At 40.2% G+C, this 22,777-nt stretch overlaps 1 protein-coding gene across 1 annotated transcript; it reads left to right on the forward strand.

Moving 5' to 3' along the window:
* The first annotated feature begins 225 nt into the window (after positions 1 to 225).
* On the forward strand, positions 226 to 22,015 carry LOC104951243 (cysteine-rich protein 2-like). Its single transcript, XM_010777882.1, has 6 exons — positions 226 to 373; positions 14,436 to 14,530; positions 19,377 to 19,434; positions 20,011 to 20,136; positions 21,567 to 21,638; positions 21,831 to 22,015. Exons 1-6 carry the CDS (start codon positions 331 to 333, stop codon positions 21,998 to 22,000), a joined length of 564 nt encoding a protein of 187 aa, XP_010776184.1. The 5' UTR covers positions 226 to 330; the 3' UTR covers positions 22,001 to 22,015.
* Positions 22,016 to 22,777: the final 762 nt, after the last annotated feature.

The raw sequence follows: 22,777 nt of genomic DNA on the forward strand, positions 1-22,777 counted from the left end.
TAAATACAGAAATTAGGTAAAAAAACACCAACAACTTGTCATAAAACATACTGTTTGTATCTGGAAACAATCACTCAAAGAAAGTAGATGATGGTCAATATTCTTCGACTATGTTTATCGACAATTTGCTGTAAAGTTATGACATTTCCCACAGCATGTGAAGGGGACATGAGTATCGTGGAGGAGGCGGGGCTATGCAAATGAGTCTCGTGGAGTGAATAGATGCTCGGGCTCCTGTGAGCGGTGCGAAGACACTTGCTGTGCAGAGAAGAGCCAGTGAACGCAGCTCCGGACAAACAAAACAGATCACTTTCACCCACAAAATCCAACATGTCTTCAAAGTGCCCCAAGTGTGAGAAGACGGTGTATTTCGGTAAGTGCTACCCGTTTTATTTAGTCCTAGCTTTTTGAAATTGCTTTTAGGTCATGATGATGGTGTTTTTTGCGACTCTTAAGCCAAAATATCGATATTTTGGGGACAACGTGTTCCACTGTTTTTGTAAGGTTACACTAACCTTTGTTAATGAGAAAGATTCCTATTAAGACAAAAGGAGTTATTTCTCATTCATTAAAAAAAACAAGCTTGTCAAAAAACTACAATTAAGCATGTGTTGAATTACAGAATTTAGGTATATTAAAAATGCCTATTTTTCAAAAGGAGTTCTGAATATATGCTTAAGTTACAATATCTCAACATACAATAGGGTATAACAAGTATTTGTATGTTTGACAGTAGCCCAATATTGGATCCACAAAGATCAATATTGCTTTAAGCTTTTTATGTTCAGTGGTGGGAAAAATGCCAACCATTCCTAATTTGACCCAAAGAAATTTCTCACAGAAGTAAAGCATTCCTTAGATTAATCATTATTTTAAGGGAAAAAGTGACTTGAGTGAATGATTTACAGACAAACTTTGGGGAAAGCCAACAGCTGGAGAGGAGAAATAGGTCAATGTAAACAAAAGAGCAAATATTTCAACAAATCCCTTCTATTTATAACATATAAAGTGCTTTTAATGTGCGTGAGAGAACCATGCCCCGTCTGCACTGAATTCACAAAAACAAAATCAATGATTTATTTTATTTTGATACTGATCTGTGCCATTTTTAATTTGTTGTGTTTGGTAAACATCCAAGCTTGGCAGTTGGCTTTAGAGGGTTGCTGATGGAGGCCACTGCCAAGAGTACAGAAATGCCATATGCTGAGATTGCCCACTCACGAAGAAGCACGGGAACATCATGCTGCGTCAGTGCTATGAAAACATGTAAACATGCATCTTTTGCATCTCAGTAAACAAATATGGGAGTACAAGACACCTACTTGAGCGAAGAGTAACACTTAGTCACGGCGATTGCATATAATATTTACTCTAACAGATGTTTACAGTGAAGAAATGCTCTCAGATGAGAACAGGGCAGAGGATTAAAGGAGCTCAGTTCATGAAGATAAACACACATTTACATGAATGCTTTCATCCTGAAGGCTGCACTTGCTATGCGCCCAGTTCAGTGTGTCCTTAGGAAACATGCTCCTGTTCTCCTGTTTACGTAATCCTTTGTTTATGTTTGTTTGCATGCTGAAAACAAAAAATGTGTTCTTCTGCGCGGCTGATCTTTCCTCCACTTCACAGCACACAACAGAGCTGTCACGGGGGTCAAAATCAATTATGTGATTGGATGCAAGTCCTCTTATGTAACAGTGGCCGCAAACACACAGCTGCTGCTCTTAGTATGCGTCCCGAGTCACTGGCATGGAATAAATATCTGTGCAAATAAGATTTTATTTCCTCCATTACAAATGTTATGCATGTCTGATTATTCATTTATACTGTAACCTTAATTCGCTGCAGCGAGTGAGTCACAGCTCCTCTGTGATGTGTATGTTATTTTTTTACGTAACATACTGAGATCCATCCTAGTGGAGTTATTTTTGGTTGGGGTGTGTCTTATTGGGTGGAGAGTGCCCGCGGCTGAGTCGCCTGTAAAAATATGTAGAAAGTGAGGGAGGTTTTAACATGGTTAAAGTCATTACAAGGGAGGGTAGCACACATATGACAAGCATGGGAGGGGTCAAGGGTGGGAGAAAAATATCTGCATGTGCTGCTGCCCACAGCCTGAAGCACCAACATGATGTATTCAAATATGAGCTCACCAGCTCCACCTACATGCATCCTCCTCTCAGATACTTGGCCTTTCAGAACTCCTTCTCAGGTCTGCAGAACCGTTAAAGTTGCACGAATGAGGGTGTAAAATGCTTCTGATCTACACCGGGACATGTGTTATTGATAGAGAAAATGGTCTATTTCCCGTCCCATTTCCTCCCCTTATGGTGGTGGTTGGTGGTGTAGCTATACACAGCAGTGATTGGCCCACCCTGCTGTTTCCAACCTGGTCCTGCAGCTGCTGTCGCCCAATATTAGATTAATCAGGCAAATGTTGTCTACACTTGACTCTCCTCTTAAAAGAACGTCATTTAAAGTGGCTGTGGTGTGCCACGGATTGGAGTACTTTTGAATTTCTTTTTTCCGTTCGTTACTTTAATGAACAGCTGTGTTATGGTCGGCGTGGTTTAATTTCATTGCCACTAAAAGTAAGTGTTGACTGTTGCTGACGTTGTCTTTGGTTGTGCAGGTTTTTTCTTTTTCCAAGAAAAAGTCAAATTTTAAACGCCACCGCCTGGCATCACCAAATGGAGTATGAATAACATGCCAATTCCTTAAAGGTAGGGTAGGTAAGAATGGAGAAACCAGCTCGAGGGCGCTAGAATTTGAAAATACGCAGCCGAAAAATCTGCCCCTTCCTTCAGACTTCCTTACAGAGTCCCTCCTCCAACACACACGAACGTGCACATGACCAATGGCCAGTTATTTTAGCCGGGCCGGTGAAATTAATTGTTCGTGCTTTTTACGGCGCCACAGCTTCCACAGATGAAATGTTTTAATGTATTTATTGTCAAAGCATTTAATGTATTCATTGCTATCGGGATGTTTAGAGCATTCCATGGAATATAACAAAAAGTGTTTCTGAAGTGAATTACCTACCCCACCTTTAATCTATTTTTGCATGCTATCACTATGCATTTTAACTTTGCGCTTTCATTTTGATCGGTTGGGTTGGATGGAGTTGCCATAGAAACCCATGACTTTTACCCAGGAGACCGCTGTTCGTATGCAACCAAAAGTCCATCTTAGACTTCTTTACGTAACTTAAACTCCTTTTTTAAAAAGCGTTTTAAAAAAAAAGAAACCCAAACCATGATCTTTTACTAAACCTAACCAAGTAGTTTTATTTGAATTTACAACATTAGACAAGTGTTTTAATACTATAACCTTGGTTCCATATGTGACCAGTTGGGTTATGAAAAATGCGTTCACATGACATTAAAAATGCGTTTAACAAATAACGTGCCGTTTATTTAGCTTTGCGTGAGACCATGTTCAATGACACCAAAAAGATGGAAAGCTTCAGTTGTTGCTTGTGTTAAGAGAAAGTGAACCTCTTGCTTTTTAATTGTTGGGTTGGCTGAATTTGAATTCCAAGCGTCCACGTTGCGGCCACACATCTGTTCGTTCCTGTGGTACAGAGATGCTTAAAATACACCAGGGACTATTGGCTGACATGTGACGAGGCCCAGTGGGAATACGTAGTTAGCGTGTGATAGAGTTCATACGGGACACAACACAGCATGGCTCACTAAATCTCTCTCAGCTCCAGACCCAAATTCAGCTCAGTCATCCAGCCACAACTCTGCATGACAAATTGGAGCAAAGCATCTTTGTGTGGCAAAGTGAACAAATGAGAAACTAATGATGCTATGTTGTGAGTTCCTCTTCCTCTCATTCATCCACCAATTCCTCTCACTCTGGCTCTCTGTCCTCTACTTCTTCGACCACTTGCTCTCGCCTCAGGCTCCAAATTCCTCTTTCCCAAACTAGGAGGAATGGGGGAAATGGGGTGAAATGGCTTGCCTTTATTTTAACAGGAGACTCTCAAAGCGCCTCATGCATTATAATGAGAAACGACAAGTCTATTCACACAAAGCTCTTTCTGTCTCCTCGCACGTTTGTTGCTTCCAGCGAGGCAGAATACCTTCGTCTCTCAGCCCGACGACGGGTTTCCCACACACCTCTCTTGATCCCACTTTTACCCCAAACACCCACACAAAAGCTATTTTTCCCTTTCCATCTCCTCTGTACCCTGTTTTCCACTCGGCTGCCCAGTGGGCTGTGTGAATGTGCCTTTTAGTTATGTAACAACATTTCTTGAGTCCTTGCCTCCCGCTCACTTTCATTGCATAACCTGCCAGCCACTGTTCACCAGTCAATCAGGATCCTTTTTCCCTGGCTTTTTGAGGAACAAATACGATCCCCTAATGGAGATGGCACTTAGCTCGGTGCTGAAAGTCAGCCCTCTCACAGGTGAAAGCATTCCACCTTGCAGCAGAATGACCTGTTGCATAACAGCAGAGGGAACAAAGGGGCTCTGTAGTCCATTCAGATGGATTGAACTTTAAAGTTGTAAACCATAGGATTCTCATTATGTCAAATTGAATTTTGTACGATATTGTTTTGCGATAAAGAGTGTTTGCCTCTATATATATAACAGTCCTCTGCCCTGCTGTGTGTAAGTGCCAGTTGACCTTTAAAAGTTCTTACAGGAAGCATTTAGAACAAATCGCAGACAATTCTATGTTAGATTACAAATCAGTAAAGATGAAACTTAAATAGTGCAGACTTTTTGGAAAAATTGAAAGAAAACTAGATTGAATTCCAGCACATAACCTTAAATAGCAGCTAGAGAACATTTGACTTACTCAATTGTATAAACTCACACTCACTCAGTTTTCTAAAAGTATCAAAGGTATTTTTTCCTAATTCATTTAGAACACAACTATAATAGCATAAATAAGAAGTTAATGTAACTCAGCAGTATCTGTCAACATCATAGTATCCTTACCTTTGTTCAAAATGTTCAAAATGTATCAACACATTGTCAGATGGGGAAAATGGCAAATGTTCTCAGTTAGTGAAAAAACTAACAATAGCCTAGATTTCCTCCCCTCTGGAGTTCAATGCACAGACTGTTGTGTTGTTGGCCATGCTTATTTAATTATGAATGGTAGCTAAAACTCCGGATAATAAGTGACAGCATTTACCCGCGCCTAGATCACAGAAAACAAAGCATGTTAGTAGTAAACAAAATGCCGAAGACAAATAAATACTGCACGCATGTATTTCATTTAGCTTATTCTGTATCACTCTTTAGTGCCGTCTCTTTTATTAAAACTCAATATGAACATTTCCATTCTTCTTTTGTGTTTCCAGGGACTCTACTCTAAAAATGTCTTGCCAGAACCATCAGTTCAGGATTAAAAAATAACTCTCAGGCTTAAGAACTAGATTCTTTTCTACACTTTCAAAGGGGACTACCATGCAGTAACGCCTCCTAAATGACTCAGATGACTTCACTCAAAGTGGTTCAAGCATTTTATAGATTTAATGCCTCTGTCATATGATGTCTGCCCCTCAAGGGCTGATTATCCAATTACACACGCTCCATCTGAAGGTGCCATTCTAGTCATACAGTCCTGCCTCTCTTTTGAAGACATGGTCCACTTCTCTGCAGGCTAATCGTGCAGACTACATGCTTTTGAAGTCCCTGACTGTAGCTGGGACACAGTGTCCTGACCCGTTGGAGATGACAGGCAGTGTGGGGCAAGATTGGCCCCCGGGTCCAGGGAGGGACGTTGGGTGCTTTGGCTGCGGCCCCTGTGAGCAGCGCAGACAGGATGCGAGTTAACTGCAGCCCACTTACGTCAGCCAGCGGGATTCACGAGGTCGGCCTCTTTTATTCTCAGAGGGAGAGGGGGGAAAGAGGGAGAACGCCTGGGGAGGAAACCTCGCCTTGGCTGAGGCGACAGACGACCTCCAGAGCTAAGTTTTGCCACGAGGTTGCATCAGCCACAGGATGGGGAAACCAAAAGCATGTTTCCTGGGTCGCTCTTCAGCATCCCCACCCTGCACTGTGAGCACCGCAGCACACACTGACCATTAAAATAATTCCACTGTTTACTAAACCACTACCACGGCCAACTCACTCTCACTTCCCTCACTACGAGCAGAGGTTTATCTTTACAAGTTCTGTGACATTTAAAACATCTGCTAGTACCTTATTTAGGTACAGGTGGATTTTTAAGGAAGTTGAATATTGCAGTTTACAAAATAAATGTACAGATCTTAAAGTGAGTTGATGCTTTATTTGCTTCTTTTCTCTATAGAATTCTTGTATACAATATATTGTGGTGTTGAGCTCTTGGATGGACAAAAGGAGATAGCTAAATAACCTTTGAATCTGGGAAATTATAATGTACATTTTTCCCAATTTTGTAGAAAAAGCTAATTACGTGGTGAAACGTCAGGTTAATCAATGATGGAAAGAATCGTTGGCTGCAACCATCAAGTACAAATAATCTATACATTATTTCAATAATGAAAACAAAAATGTGTTTATAGTTTAGTCCTATAAAATAAGTTTTGCACATTGGCTGTAAACATCAATTTTTTTTGCCAATGCGTCTTTGACTATAAACAAAGAAAAAGTGCTCCAAAAATAATCATATGAACTATAACTATCAAGTACTTTTGGAATATTACTATTATTTGTGGAATAAAGTAAACCTGTATCTTGGCCCTTATAGAATTTGTCACAGATTTTTCCAGAAATTCATAAATGACACTTATAGGTTGAGTAGTGAATGAACAAGTGGAAAATTCCTCCAAAGCCCCTTCCCTTGGTGAGGTTGAATCCCCCATGTGCCCGGACTGAATGGCGATTGTCTTTTAAAGCTTAGTAAAAGGTCACCAGTCCTTGAGGGTGTTTGTACTCCAGAGAACAGTATAGAGAGGATGCAGAGGAGGAAACGCAGGCAGCTTGTTTTTTCCCTTCATACATTTCTCTAGAGATGCAAGATTTTTTTTTTACTAAATGTTCCTCTCATGTTCGGGTCCGGCTTTGCCTCCTGGGCCTTTAGTTAGTCAGGTGTAGAGTGTTTATCAGGACGTGCAGTTATCACACTGCTGCAGCCAAACACAGAGAAACACCCGCGTGGACTCAGCTGTCACTGATGGAGGAAGAGAATGAGAAAGAGAGGATGGAGGGAGAGGTGTGTGTGTGTGTGTGTGTGTGTGTGTGTGTGTGTGTGTGTGTGTGTGTGTGTGTGTGTGTGTGTGTGTGTGTGTGTGTGTGTGTGTGTGTGTGTGTGTGTGTGTGAGTGTGAAAGGAAGAGCTGAACAGATGGGTCCATGTTACCAGAGGGTGCAATGAAACAAAACCCAGCCAGGCGTGATTTAGAAATGATAACAATAACATTGGTTACATCATGAACATTACGAAGAAAATAGAGCTTAATTTGGTGTAAAAATGTGACATGAATATAAAAAATACTCATAAAGATCCACTTGCGATTTAACATCAGCCTTAACTGTGACAAACCTATTGAGCTGGTTATAAATTGTACATTTTTAAATAGCAATGAGGTCTTCGATGCTCCATTAGAGTGTACTACATTAATTTACTATCAACCTTTCTTTAGATTAGATTATTGTGGTCACGATCGATTCTAATCGATTATCGATTCAGTACCACATTGGTTCTCGTTTCAGGATTTACTTCAGTCCGCTATCAAAGTGTTTATAAAAGGCACATTTTGGCATGAAGGCAAAGTCAAGTTTGCTTACAATTAAGGGGTTTTAAATTTGAAAAACTTATATCAACTGATTGCACTACTGTAATCACACCAAGGCAAACATTAGACGAAAGGCAAAAGTTCTTCATGCTAAAACATCCGGAAATAAATATTAGTATTTCTTAGATCTTAGTGACTTTGAGGATAATAACTCATTGGCACACGATTAAAAAAACTTGTAGTGAATTATTATTATTATGAATTGTTAAGCATCTTGGGAGATACCAATGTTGTTTATCTTTAATTAATCAATGTGTCCCTCCACCCTTACTATTCACACTTCTCTTAAAGCAGTTGAACTCAAACAGCAGCTTCACAGTTATGGATCCTCCTGCAGAACTGCATACACATCAGATTCCCCTCTGTCCTAACCCAATCTAATTATTGAGTGATAAGAGAGCACCCATATGAGATTTCAGAGCCCAACCCCCCTGGTGGACATTCCTGCTTCATTGCATGCTGGGAGTTCAGCTGTACAAATGTTGTTCAGAACTTGTTCTTTAAGACAGAAAGGATGAATTTCCCCCTGACCTGAAGCTGAATCTCTGGTGTTTTTTGGGTGCAGCTGCCCTGTCACTGTTCACAGTAAAGCGCCCATAATTAAGTCGTTTGGAAAAATTGGCCGTTAATGTTTCCCCTCTGAAGACAACTTGTTACATTTCTGTTTCTTAATGTTCTGTCCAATTACAGTGTGTTTTGAGGACCGTTTGCTGCTCCCATGCGGCTCCCCTTACAGTCTGTCTGGAGCATAATTGGTTTCACTCCTAATATGATCTGAAGTGTAAGTGAATCATGTCAGAGAAATTACATTTAAATTGAATTATAAACGGCTTGAAGTTTTCTGATGTGCCTCTCATCTTTGGAAGCAGAACTGATACTCGCACTAACTGAATATAAACATCAGTCATTTGATGTTTAATTGCCGCCTAAGATGTCTTGTGACTCCTACTGCGCTTTTGCGCAAATAAAGTTAGGCCTAACAAAGGGTGGCGGCCCCAACTAATTATGTTACATCAGCTTTTAGTAAATATTTGTTTTATGGGTTTATAAGGATATGTCAGGAGAACAGTAGACAGACTTAAAACCAAGTGAGAGAAAACAGCCCTTTTCTCATTAGTTATGACGTTCAAAGTATGTTTGAAGCTATGAATTACATTATGGCTGTATTAAGTGTGAATAGTCTGACCTTATTAGTTCAAAAGGCATGAGCCACTCTCACTTTAAATGCTTTTTCCATTTACGTAAAACTGCTTTGAGTTTTGAATGGCACAAAGTAATATCTTTAGATGAGATGTTGCTGCTTAATTTCCTGCCAGTAATGCCTCTTTCATTGGGCGTCAAGTTGTTTTTCTTTTTTTGCATTTTAGCCTGTTCGGTAATTTCCTGGCGCCAAATTAACTTAAATGTGCCGGGCTGGGTGGAGTGCCACTGCTGGGGAAGTGTTTATGAACATCAGGTGGTGCCGTGTGCACAGTTTCAGAACTCGTTTTCCACATTAAATTGTGCTCGTTTCTTAATTACAAATGTAAGCTCTGACTGCAATGTTGTGGCTCTAGACCTCAGCCTCCTTTCCTTTGATGATGCTCAGGAATATACTGAAAGCGAAACAAGTCATTAAAACGGTGAGCTAAGTCAGAAAAGAAGAGTCCACAGCAGGCTGTCTCAGTGATTTAAACCATATTGACAGCGTAATAAGAGAATCCGGCCGCAGACTGCAGAGCTTAGATGAAGAATTTACAAATGAAGCTAAGCAGCTTATACGGGTGCAGGTATCAAATGGGGATGGTGATGACCTCTGATCTCTGCCCAGACCTCTGCTTTCATTATTACGTCATCCTCTCACCTGGAGCTCAGTGTTCCTGCAGTCACATTGTCTGTCACTCAGTTCTTTATGTGGCTAACATAAACATTTATTTGTAGAAGCAAAAGAGTCCCCACCCCTTGGCAGCCATAACGTTTTTGCCCTATGATTTAAATGATGATATCAATGTGAGGAATTCCCACAAATCAAGATGTTTTTTGGACCTCTGAAGCAAGTACATTTGAATACAACACATGTCAGGATATTTTTACTTGGAAGAATTAAATGAAACACTTTATCAATGCCAGCAACCCCACACATTTAAAGGTGGGGTAGGCCATTTTGAAAAACAAGCTTGAGTGCGCTAGAATTTGAAAATACACAACCGGAGAACAACTGCCACTTACTTACAGAGCCCCTCCTCCAACACACACGAATGCGCACATGACCAATGAGGGCACGAGATAAGTTTGTGCACAGATGGAAGGCTGACAGGCAGGTAGGCCATCCAGTTATTTTAGCCGGGCCGTGCTTTTTACAGTACTACGGCTTCCACAGATTTTTTGTCAAAGCACTTCAGATATTCATTGCTATCGGGATGTTAAGAGCATTCCATGGAATATAACAAAAAGTGTCTCTCGAGCCGGTTTCTCAAACTTACCTACCCCACCTTTAACCTTTACAGCTGTAAAACATACAGACACTTTTATTAACTTATTTTCTTGGACTTTTTAAATCTATTCCAAAGATCCATGTTCTCTCTTATTAAAGGTAATATTTACACATATTTTTCAAATCTATATGATCTGTTTTGCAGTCCCTTGGACCAATCCCAAACAATCAGGTCAAATCTCACGGATGGACCTCGTCTGATATTTTTGGCATGTTATATTCACTGAAGGTGGATTGCTATTGCAGCTTTTCCCTCAGGAAATGGTTCACCCGAGATGTTAAGCCTCACAGATACTGACTTATCTCGTCTCGTGATCCGTTTAGTTTGGAGATGACATCCTAAACAGGAGTCATACTCGCATTAAATATATGGCGTTTAATGTTTCTGGAAAAGTGAGCTTCTGCTTATTTGAAGTAACTCTTAAAGTTGGTTTACAGCAAGTTTTACGCACATTTCAGGTTTGATGTTCAAGGCTTTTATTGGTCATACGAACATAGCTATAGTGTAGTTATGACGATGAAAATCTTAGGTCACAGGCAACACAATAACACAGACAAATAGTGCAAGTAAATAGTAAATACAAAAAAAAAAATAGTAAAAAAAAAAGTGAAAGTGCAATAAGAGTCTATACAAGTTATTGCAATATGATATATTAGATAAATCATTTCTAAGTAGCAGCCAGATTAATGTTATGGATGTTGTTTCAAAGTTCAGGTGTTTAATAGTCGTACAACTCTTTTCAACTACAACTCTTTAGCAGTGATTCCCCAAAGCTGTCCCACTGTTTACGTCGCACCAACAGGGGAATCCTTTGTTGTGTGCTTGTGACTGATTTTGTCGTGAGAGAGTAAACAGAATTGGCTAAAAAGGATTTGGCACATCCTCATCGATGTTGACAATCTAAATGTGAATATCCGGAGAGACTTCCCTGTGAACAGCAGTTTGTTTGTTTACACAAGTGGGTGCTTTCACCCTCAGGTTGTTGCCGTAACGAGGTGAAGGAGGACATGGTGGCAGTTCAGTTGCTTAATTTGAGCCCACACGTTACTATTTTAGGAGACAAAGAGCCTAATGTGGGTTCATTGGTGCAGTGAGTTCGATTTTTTTTATTAGATCCTAAGAAATCTCAAACCAATCGCACATTTTCTGGCTTAATTTCACTGGTCAAGCTGCACAGCATGAAGGATAATGAGGATAGAGGCTTGCTTGCAGCTGGGTGGGTATAAACATCTGGACCATAGGCAGATCCCCTCCACCTCCCCCACTCTAACTCCTACAGCACATAATGCAGACAGACAGAGAGACTCACCCCTCTTATAATAACAACAACTGGCCTTTAAAACATAGCTGTTAAACAGTGGACTTGTTTATACACACACACAGTCACAGACTGAATGAGGACACACTCCGTCAGAGACAAGGCTCTGACGTCCACTCACACACTGACTGTCAAAGCTGTGTGGAGGTGTGTCTGTTCGTGAGTCAGTCGACAACAAGAACACACACACACACACACACACACACACACACACACACACACACACACACACACACACACACACACACACACACACACACACACACACACACACACACACACTGAAAATGAAATGCTGAGCAATCGCTGGCAGCATTTTGAACACTGTAGAGCTGGTAGTCGGTATATGGGTGTCCTTAGGAGGAAATAAATCACACACACTTGTCTCAAGAGCAGACCGGTTAAACTACTGCTGGTTCCAGGTTTGTTCTCTATGTAAACATCACATGCTGTAAAGGTGTTTTAAGGTTTGCTCTGTTGATATAACAGGGAATAGAGAAGGCAAAAGTTACTGTGTTTACTGTGTCTGACTCTGATCTTCTTTGTTGCTTTCCATAACTTGCAGTCAGACACTAAATCAATGTATCCACCACAAATTCTATTACTTCAATAGGAGAGTGTATTCATTGAATTTTCAGATGATTTAGTAACTAATACCTCTGTCCCGTGTGGTGGTAATGACTGGAAAGGCTTCTGGAAACTCAAACTTAGTTATGTCAACGTATTAGGTGAATTAAAAGTGAGCTTAAGTGAAACAAACCAAAGAGCAAGAGGAAAATCTTTTGTAAACTGAATTTTAAATTAAATGTCGATTACATTTTTTACACTATTTCTGTTTACTTTATATGTGAACAACTAAGTGCAGCACTATGAATGACTTTCAGGAGACAATATGTGCCATTTCCCTCCCTCTCAATTATGACCTGCTTTTCACTCCACCTTAGAATGATGCAATACATATAAACACATTTAACATAACTGATGTGGTTGGACAACATGTACAAACTCATTTTGCTTGAGTATAACCAGCGAGAGCGTCCTTTTAACTCAAGTGGCTGTCTCTAAAGGTTTTGTGGTCATCTGATTTAAGAGCATATTATTGATTTTAAAGAATGATTCATTGTCGGCTTACTCTGAATAACAGTATCTTTAAGAGTGATTTAGCATTTCCGACACTTTGCTATGTCCAAGTCAGCATTCCTCTGCTGACGTGTTGATGGGAGGTCACGCTCCTCGTCTCCAGCTCCTCTCCAGGGCCTTGTTTGGCCATTTGTCTCTGTGTTTTTATAATTGACAAGGAGAGCTGATGGGAGAGCAAACAGAAAGCTCTATAGGGAGTAGTCTGATCTCCTAAAGCAATCCTGAGAAGCATTTTCCAGAATATGATACCCATAACATAATTTTCACATCGAATTAAATCAAATTTCTGAACAAAATCATGGAACTTATTTGGTCAACGCTGAAATTAGTATATTAACAATCCATAAAAGGAACAATATTAAGGTCTCTCAAACTCATGTTGGCAATGGCTCATGCTTGCTTTTTCCTTTTTCTGGTTTTGAAAAGTCATAAAACCCAAAATAATTACTTTACTACTTACATTTTAGCTATTTTCATACTTGATTAACCAGTTATTTTATGCTCCTTAAATTCATGTTTTACCTTTCGTGACATTTTATATTAAGTCCACATTTCGTTATTCTTTCTGCATTGTTTTTGGTACGGCTGCAGAATGTTTTATTTGACCATCATTGCAACGTAAACTCGTAAAAACATTGTAAAAGATCAGTGGAAATTGCACCTTCAAATGTAATTCTCTTTTTAATTTGGTCCCTTTTTTTTTCGTGTAATATTCAGCAGTGCAAAAAAAGGATAATCAAATATATCTCCCTCACTTTTTTTTTGGTTCAACAAGCAATTTGAATATCAGTTAATGTATCAAGCAATATTAGTCTCGCTACATTCAACACTGTTAATGCATTTTCATCATATCGTACAGCCTTATTTTTCTTTTAACAAATGAGTTCTTTAAATTCCATGAAAGTGACTCTCCGCTCTATGATGTGTGATTTCCTGTGCCTCCTGACGTGACGCTGACGCAGGAATTTGACAGCAGTTATACAGGTTATGGTACATGTGTGAAAGCAGCCAGAGAGAGGACACGCAGCAGGAAGTGATCGTCTGTGTGTCTGCATTCATGCTGTTTGTTTGTGTGTGTTTGTGACTGGAGGTATAAAGGAAACAGACTCCAGCATCCGCCTATTATTTCTGCCCTGCCTTGATAAGAGAAGGTGTTTCCTCTGATGCCTGCACGACTCCTTGGGGTCCATTGTGTGGAAGCAGCAGAGATTTATTGTTGGAAAGGGTATAATTAGGGGTCCCTCGCTTGTCTGGGAGAGAAAAGGGGACGGAAATGGGGTTGAAGGGCCGTCTGCAGCAGGATGGGTATACTGTAAACTGGGGGAGGGGTGTGTGTGTGTGTGTGTTTTTAGGAGAGGGGATACAAAGGATCTGGGTTAGATGTGGGAACCCCCCTGCTGTTCCAGCTGGACGGGGGCTCACGTCACGCCACTCTGTTTATCCCGCAATGACATCATTACTGCATCCTGTTGTGGTACACAGGCCTTTGCACAGTATCTCCCACCCCCCAGTCTCTCGGTTGGCACAATTTCCCCGAGGGGAATCAGCCCACAAATACAGTACAAGCTAATCATTATTCTGGGGAGTGAAGCAACGAGGGCGCGTGATTCCCTCAGCGATGAGTGATTTGAACGCCACATTATAACGCACACAAAGCGTGAAACAATTGATGGTTGTTGGGCATAGTCATGTGTATAAAAGCTGCTTTATGTGAATGTTTGCACTCATCCCCTCAATTCTTTTGTCTTTCATGTGCAGCTGAAAAGGTGTCATCACTGGGGAAAGACTGGCACAAGATGTGTCTCAAGTGTGACCGCTGCAACAAGCTCCTGAACGCCGGAGGCCACGCTGAGGTCAGTAGGAAGCCACCACTAAGTGTACAACTCTGTCCTCTCACTGCTGAAATTAAAGGCATCTGATACTAATCTGTCTTCTCTGGTGCTGCAACTAGTGAGATCTCAAGAGATTTGATTGTATTTGTTGCGTCAAGGCAGTGCACACAACGTGAATAAAAGAGAGATTAGAAACGGTAAAATAAACAAATGGAAATATACCAAAAATAGCACATTTTATATAATCGTTTAATAACATACACAATTATAAACATGTGAAAAGTAACTTAGTACATCTACTCAAGTTTTCTTACTATTCATCTACTCATTTAACTTTCAAACTATGCCATAAAACAACCTATCAGAGTTAAATAATTAACTCAATACTCCAATAATGTAAATCTATCTCAAAGTTGATTTACAGATTAAGAATTCAAATCTATGGTCTGTTTGTAAAATAGGATTCATTGTATTGTAATATTAAACTACCAGATAGTGTTGAAAAATGGTAAATTACACTACTTCAGCTTCTTGCTTCAAGGCACATAGCAGGGTCTAAACACAGCCTCTATTAACAGTGTAACTGAATGGTGAATTTTTCAAGGGAAACCAGGATGAAGAGATATGTACTACTCTGTAACTGGGGCAGTGTTATGGACTCTTTCTATGCTGTATAGTGGCTCTGTGTATGGAGCACATCTCGCATATTGCCTCGGGTAGGAGTTCACTTCCCACTGAGGCCATTCATGCTCACATTCTACGCACTCAGTGCTGCTGTGAAGCACTGTGGCTGAAAGTGTCACACAAATGGCTTCTCTGAATGGACTTTAAGGGCTTTCCAATGTTAATGCAACTTCTATTTTTGGAAGTTATGTTGTCTTTCTGTATGAAATATCAGCACAGTCGGTTGAGCTCACGAGGTCAAACAAACTTCATGACAATATTCCTGTTCAGTTCATTGACTTTAGTGGTGAAATCTAAAAAGGGGAAGCCAGTTCTGCCTGGTCATGTATTGACTTATTGACAGAATGCCTCTACAGTGGATCCTCAATGAAACATGCTAAAAGCTATGCTAATGGTAACGCTTTTAGGAAACCGTTAGCAGGTTTCAGCGATTGGCATTATGACGAATGATGTATGTCATGTATGTATGTTCAGTACTCAAGAGTAATGTTTTATATTGAAAATATATTGGTAATATATGCTAGAGACTACATTCAGACCTCGTTTGTGATCTACAGTGGCTGGAGATGCTAACCGCTAACATGCTAGCCAGCGAAGAACATAGTATTGTTAGTTGCTCCCTGTTTTTATAGCTTCCTTCTATTTTCTCTTTTCTGTGTCGTTTACTCCCTCATGTTCCCTCTCAGGATTGTTCATAAATGAATCCAATAAGGACTTATTTAGTGAAGGGGAGGATGTTTTTGCACCAATGACTCCTGTCTCCTAGTCAGTAAATCATCCCTTTTCTGAGAGACAGTTTTTACTGCAACACAGAAGGTTAAATGAAAGTGAGTGAAGCCACTTAGCTAATAAGCTACAATACCTTCCTGTGTTGAACTCTAAGGCTCTTCGTCAGCACCATTAAGACGGCTTCCTATTGGCCATCGGCTGCATTAATGTGAAAAACGTTACCAAAGTGAAACCAACAAAGATGAGACCAGCTCTTAAGACTGGAAGTGTTTTTCTGCTTTACAAAGATATGATGTTCTTTTCTTTCATTTCACCCCACAGAACGTGTGCTTTCTGCACAGGAAATTGCTGAGTTCATGCATTTTTCCCTTCCGTGTTGTGTGTCTGGCTGCATCTGTCAATATGAGATGTCCTTTTGGGAATTGTAACCCCTCCAGGATGAGCACTCTTCTTCCTCTCTGTTGCATAATCACATCGCAGTATCACGTCTCAACATATAGACCCCCGCCCACCGGAGGTTTTCTTATCAAGCCCTTTTTTATGTTGCCCTCTGTGACCCAACCAGCACTTCAATCTCATCCTCGCCATTTTTGTTATTGGATGACTTTCCCGCTCTTTTCTCAACACACAGAGGATTTGATTTCAGCGTTTTTGTACACAAAAGCAAAATCCCTGCAGACCCCAAAGGATGCTGCTTCTGCGCTGCTGTTTAATCTCAGCATGATTACAGTAATGTAGTAACACAATCTGCCCTCCCTCTCTCTCTCTCTCTCTCCCTCTCTCTCTCTCTCTCCCTCTCCATGGACAGCATCCACATGCCCGCCCCGGGCTGCAGCACCGTGCCACGAGCCTGACTTTTTACTAGGCAAAAAATCAATATTTAATCATCGTCATGGAAACAGAGCAAGGTTTAGAGATGTATACTTTTTGTTTTAAAGCATGTAAAGGGGACTGCGGGTGCTTGATGTCATCTCAGACCTGGTATGCAGAAGGTTAAGACCCTCAGAGAAATACTGACTGCTTCTTTAAAAGGAAACTGGCGACCGTGGCCTGTCGTCTGAGGGCGAATGAGGGCAGCAGCCTGGGCAGAGAGCCAGGCTTCCGAAAGGAAAAGGTGACAAGTCCTCATTGTTGCCCCTTAAAGACCAAGATAGTATTTGAATGCAGATCTACTTGTCAGAGTCTTAACGGAGTGAAATATGAACGTACAGACGGGAGATTTTGAGTTCAGGGAAACATTTTCTCCAGTGATAAATATCTATGAATCCAAACAGCCATGAAATTGTGCTTGAATTAAATACTTTTCGGATACATCTTTTGAGATAAGGATACAAATCTATGCAGCTGAACCGCAGATATAGCCTTTTTTAATTCCATGCTTTTTAGCCAACATTTTGGTCAGAGATTCTGGATTGCTATGCTAGTAGCCGCTAATGGAGCCAAAGATGAGAAGTGGGATACAAAGATCTGTTAAACTAAATTCTTTCTAACTCCACACCCCCAATTTATTTAATCAGTGCCTTTTATTGAAGTGACAGTGTTAAAAGGAGGGTGACAGAGGGGATGACACATGGCAAATGGTCACAGGCCAGATTTGACCCTGGGTCCTCAGCCCCAGTATATGGGCCTCAAGCTCTACCAAGTGAGCTATGGTGGCTCATGTAGCTCACATGTGAAGTAGTACTCACTAAGACCTGTAAAGTGACTTCTTAAGTAAAATTGGTGGATACACATAAGTAATTTTTATAAGGAAAAACACTCAATGCTTGCAATTACTTTAGGCTCTAAAAAAATCATTCAAATGATAAAATCTAAGAGGGAAACATCGCTGTTTTAATGGAACTGTCTGGCCACTTGATAGCATCTTTCTTTTAAAATAGCTACCTGTTAAGACATGAAGTGACTTTGCCATAAGCCTGCAAGCAAGTAAAAAAAGCAGATCAAAATCAGCTAGTGGTAAAAAGTGAATCCACTAGCATTCTGGTCTCTTGTCCAGGGACTGAAGCCCAGCAAAGTGCGTGAGCAGAGTTCGAAGCAATGAGGCACGGAGATTAAGATGAGGATGACGACAGGAATGAAAAAGATGGAGAAAACAGATTTAAGTGTCAGGATGTGGGAAGTGAGCTTCTGGGAAGAGAGTGGGCTGTGTGTAAAGATGGACAATCCATTTTTAGGGTCCCTCTGCTTCACAGCCAGAGCCAGTAATGTACAGCAGACTGTTAACAAACCCTTTGACCTTTCTCCCTTGACTTGACAATGAAGCCCTATGTGTGTCCTGTCCTGAGAAAGTCATCAGTGCTTAGTCAAGGCAGCGCTGTCCGGACCTTCAAGGATCTCATAAATGTCAAACAGGAAGTGAGAGAGTGCTTTAACGGTAGCTGATCCTGTCACGGTTAATTCATTATTTAACGTGAGAGAAGAATCCTCTACTCTGCCTCACAGTCTTCTGACGTAACGGAGCTCATGTGGCCAAAGCAGAAGGGACTGTGGGTAGTTTGTCCCTTTTTTATCTAATACAAGATTAGAAAGATAACTAGATACAGCATTGGAGGAAGGGCCAATTCATTCCTATGAAAGTTGTTGTTCAAATTGGCCTTTTTAATACAAAATCACTTTTTTCGCATCCTATGGGCCCCTATGAGTTTTTCTTGAATCCCAGCGCTCAGTGTCGGCTGGTACCGGTTTTGTCAAATGAATTCAGGAGGGTAAAAACGATTTTCCCTGGTTTGTAAGGTGATTTACAGAAAAGTAATGACACTTTCTAAGACTGTTGATCTTATGTTATTTGCATGTTATGTGTACCCACAAACAAATTGTTATTTATAAAAATTCCCAAGGAGTAAATACACTGTAATTATCCATGGTCAACCCTACAATATCTCTACAGTATCCATAAAGATATGTGTTTAAAAATATCATTATATATGATTTTGAAGCCCGACTTTAAAGCCTGGCTCTCTTCCTGGAGGGTTTTCCCTCACCACCCAGGCTCTGGCATCGTTCCCGTGTCATTCGCTTGTTTCTTCTCTTCTATGGGCATCGGGCTCTGGACCAGTGGCCCTCGGCCCTGATCCCCTTCACAAGCTGGTCACATGCTCCTGCAATGACCGCCACATTCCCAGCATGCATCAGCAGCGAGCCATCTATGTCTCACACTGACCCCTCAGGTGGGGTAGGGACACGTCCTCTCGGTGCTGGCAAATCAACAGAGTCCTGTTTCTTGGATACAGCCGGCGTCATTATTATGTGTTGAAATGGAAAGAAAGAGTCTTGTATACGTTTTTGGACTAAATCTTTCCATCTTCTCCCCAAACCAAAATATACGATGTCAGAAAAAGTGTGAAATGACTATACTTTAACATGTCATTGCCTTTTCCCATTTGCGTCATCAGGGTTTCATTGAGTATGTTTATTTTATATAGATGTCACTGATGTTTTTCTGTCTCTCCCACAGCACGATGGACGGCCCTACTGCCACAAACCGTGCTATGCTGCCCTCTTTGGGCCAAAAGGTAATACTCATGTACTTTTATTCAGCATAAATGACTACATTCACTTGTTTTAGCATCTTTACTAGACTTTGATTGTACTCTCTTACAGTATATTAACTGGATTTGTTGTGTACTCTCTAGTATTGTGTTACTTGGTTTGTTTATTGACTAACTATATTGTAAAAGGTTTTTAGAATGGAGGCACAAAAAATACTTAATCACCAATAAATAGATAAGTAAATACAATAAAAAAAAAAAAAATCAAAACACAAATAGATCAGTAGTGTGATTAATAAATAAAATAACAAACCAATAACATTGGTAAATAAAATAACAAACCAATAACAAAGAGTGCATTTTATTTTTTACAAAAACTACTTTTATCTATTTTTGTATTCACGTGTCTATATATTCTTTGACTTGTTCAACTGCTACTGCTGTTAGATAGCTGCAATCTTTTTATTTACCAATATGTATTTATTTATCAATAAAGTATTTATGGAAGGTATTCATTTTTGTAATATTCTATTCATTTATTTAAAAAAAAAAAAAGTATTTATTATGTCAGATATCAAATCAAATATTTTCTCTTTTCAGGAGTGAACATCGGTGGAGCTGGCTCTTATGTGTACGATGCTCCCGCCAACAACAACCCCACCAGCGTGGATTCAGCCCCAAAAGCTGAGGAGAAGCGAGTGTTTGTCCCCAAGGCAGCACCCAAAGGTAACTCAGAAGCATGTTATTCGTACAGTGTGTACTATATTTGTGGATCTATCAGCGAGCGTTGACTAGCAGGGAGAAAGATAGTTCATAGGGTCGTTTTCCCTTAGACTTCTTGTGTAGTAGGTCAAAGGAAAGCTGTTGCTTACTCAATGATAAGAACGTCGATACACAAAGTCTTTTGGGACCTCAGGAGGATTTTCTCAGACGTGTCAGATCGGGTGTGTTTCCCCTGTCAGCAGGAACAAAAACCCTTTATCTGTTTTTTCTTCAATTGGTCTCCGCTGTGCACTTTTCTGTTAATGGCTTTTTTCTACTCACTTGGTTTTTGAAGCTAGAAGACTCAGCAAAGGTTAAGGATTTTTTGTTTGTTCTCTGGACATAAAACCCTTCAATGTGCAGGGGCTAACTTTTGAAATAACTTGCCATATAACATACAATCTTCGGAATACTTTACAGTGTTGAAAGGCTTTTATCTAATCAAATAAAGAGGAAAGTCTGGCCTAACTACACTGGCTTCCAATTCGGTTCCGAATTGATTTTAAAATCCTTTTATTTGTTTTCAAAGCCCTAAATGGGCTGGCTCCTGCCTATACAGCCGAACTCCTCCAGCGCTACACCCCAGCCAGAGCTTTAAGGTTTGCTGACCAGCTGTTGCTGATAGTGCACAAGACCAGGCTCAAAACCTGAGGGCACCGAGCCTTCGCAGCAGCTGGCCCCAGGCTCTGGAACACTCTGCCCCTCAATGTGAGGTCGGCCCAGACACTAGGGTTTTTGAAATCCTCACTAAAAACACACTTTTTCTCTCTGGCCTTCTGGTCAGAGCAGAGTACGACACCTGACTATTCCCTGACTATAATTATTTTCTTTTATTGTGATTGTAGTAATGTGTTTTTATTACATGTACAGCACTTTGGCTCGACCAAAAATCGCTTTTAAATGTGCTTTAATCATAACACCTAGTTTTCATGCTATTTATAGTTTGTTTAAGGTTTTAGTTTCTATGTGCTCAAGTTTGCAGTATCATTTAATCTTTGTGCTTTTATTTATTCTTTATTAATATGTTGGGAAAAAAAGTGTGTATGTGTAGGTTGTTTTATGACAGAATAACACCAAACCAGTGTTGTTGCTGTTTGGCGCCACCTGCTGTCTGAAAACAACACTACATGTTCACTAAACCTCCGATGACTCTCCTGATTGGAGTAATGAAGTATCCTGGCAACCAGAATATGTCAAATTGTCGTAATTAGCCTCTTAACTTAATTATTCCCTGTTGTAACATATAAAAACTGTTAAATATTAAGCTCAATTTCATTTGGTTTCATTATTAGCACCCTGTTTTTCACACCTAACTCGAAAGATTGGTGGTCATAATTCAATAGTTTTTCTTGCCTTTGCAGTAATTTAATGTGTGTTTGTGTGAAATTTTTTAGCTGCTGGAAGCATCACCACCTTTTCTGGAGAGGCCAACCTGTGTCCCCGATGCAGCAAGAAGGTGTATTTTGGTGAGTAGTTAACACATTCAGGGACAAAAGGTGAGGTGGAAAAATGTTTTGGAAAGGTGTGAACCTGCAAAGTGGTTGCCATGGTGTCTCACGTGTGTGTGTGTGTGTGTGTGTGTGTGTGTGTGTGTGTGTGTGTGTGTGTGTGTGTGTGTGTGTGTGTGTGTGTGTGTGTGTGTGTGTGTGTAAAAATAGCTGAGAAGGTGACATCACTGGGTAAGGACTGGCATCGACCCTGTCTGCGCTGTGAGAGGTGCAGCAAGACTCTGACTCCTGGCAGCCATGCAGAGGTGAGGCAAAGACTGAGAAAACAAAGACGGAGGAATACTGCGAAGAAGAAAATAACTACTAGGGTCGCACAATAAATATAAATTTGATAAAACTTGCAAAACATTGTCGAGTACAATCTCCAAATAGCAGTAAGAGCAATATTGAGATAAAGTATTGTGGTGCTGCAGAGACGTCCCAGTTTGCAAACAATATTTGACTTTGTTTCGAACAGTTCCTCTTGAAAAATCACACCATGATCATTTCAATATATATTTTTTAATGATAATGTAATAATGTTTCAAAAATGATCATTCCCTCTTATATCGAGAATCATTTCGCAATTGCAATATCAGTCAAAAATAATTGCAATTAGTTATTTCCAAACATTGACATCCATGTTTATAATAGATTCGTGCTGCTGAGTCACATTTTATTTTTTAGCGCTAACCATTTTCATATTTAAATTATTAATAATAATAATAATCACACCAATGGCAGAAAATACTGTTTCAAGCCTCTCAAATATATAGATATATATAACATTTTTAATTCAATATTGGATTTTTGACTGACAAAGCGTTTATAATATATCACAGGCAAATCTGGCTTCATCATTACAACTGTAAACAAACACTGTTATATATATATACACTGAAAAAACTGGAACGTTGACTTTAATTAAATATATTAAGTCAGGGGTGTCAAACTCAAGGCCCGGGGGCCAAATCCGGCCCGCGACTTCATTTTATGTGGCCCGCAAGAGCTTGCAAATAATATAATACGTTTATTATACGGTTACATGCACTTTAAAGAAGCACGTTGCCCATAAACTACATGTCCCACAATGCATCTCGTTTTGTGACATGCACTGA

This window comes from Notothenia coriiceps, unplaced genomic scaffold (assembly GCF_000735185.1).
Source record: "Notothenia coriiceps isolate Sejong01 unplaced genomic scaffold, NC01 NC01_scaffold00018780, whole genome shotgun sequence".
In the NCBI taxonomy this organism is placed as follows: domain Eukaryota; kingdom Metazoa; phylum Chordata; class Actinopteri; order Perciformes; family Nototheniidae; genus Notothenia; species Notothenia coriiceps.

Bases quoted from the DNA above. Each gene is read 5' to 3' on its own strand.
- LOC104951243 (XM_010777882.1), top strand. From the start codon at position 331: ATGTCTTCAAAGTGCCCCAAGTGTGAGAAGACGGTGTATTTCG. The intron at 19,435-20,010 runs GTAATACTCATG...TTCTCTTTTCAG, and splicing joins TGCCCTCTTTGGGCCAAAAG to GAGTGAACATCGGTGGAGCT. The intron at 20,137-21,566 runs GTAACTCAGAAG...GAAATTTTTTAG, and splicing joins CCCCAAGGCAGCACCCAAAG to CTGCTGGAAGCATCACCACC.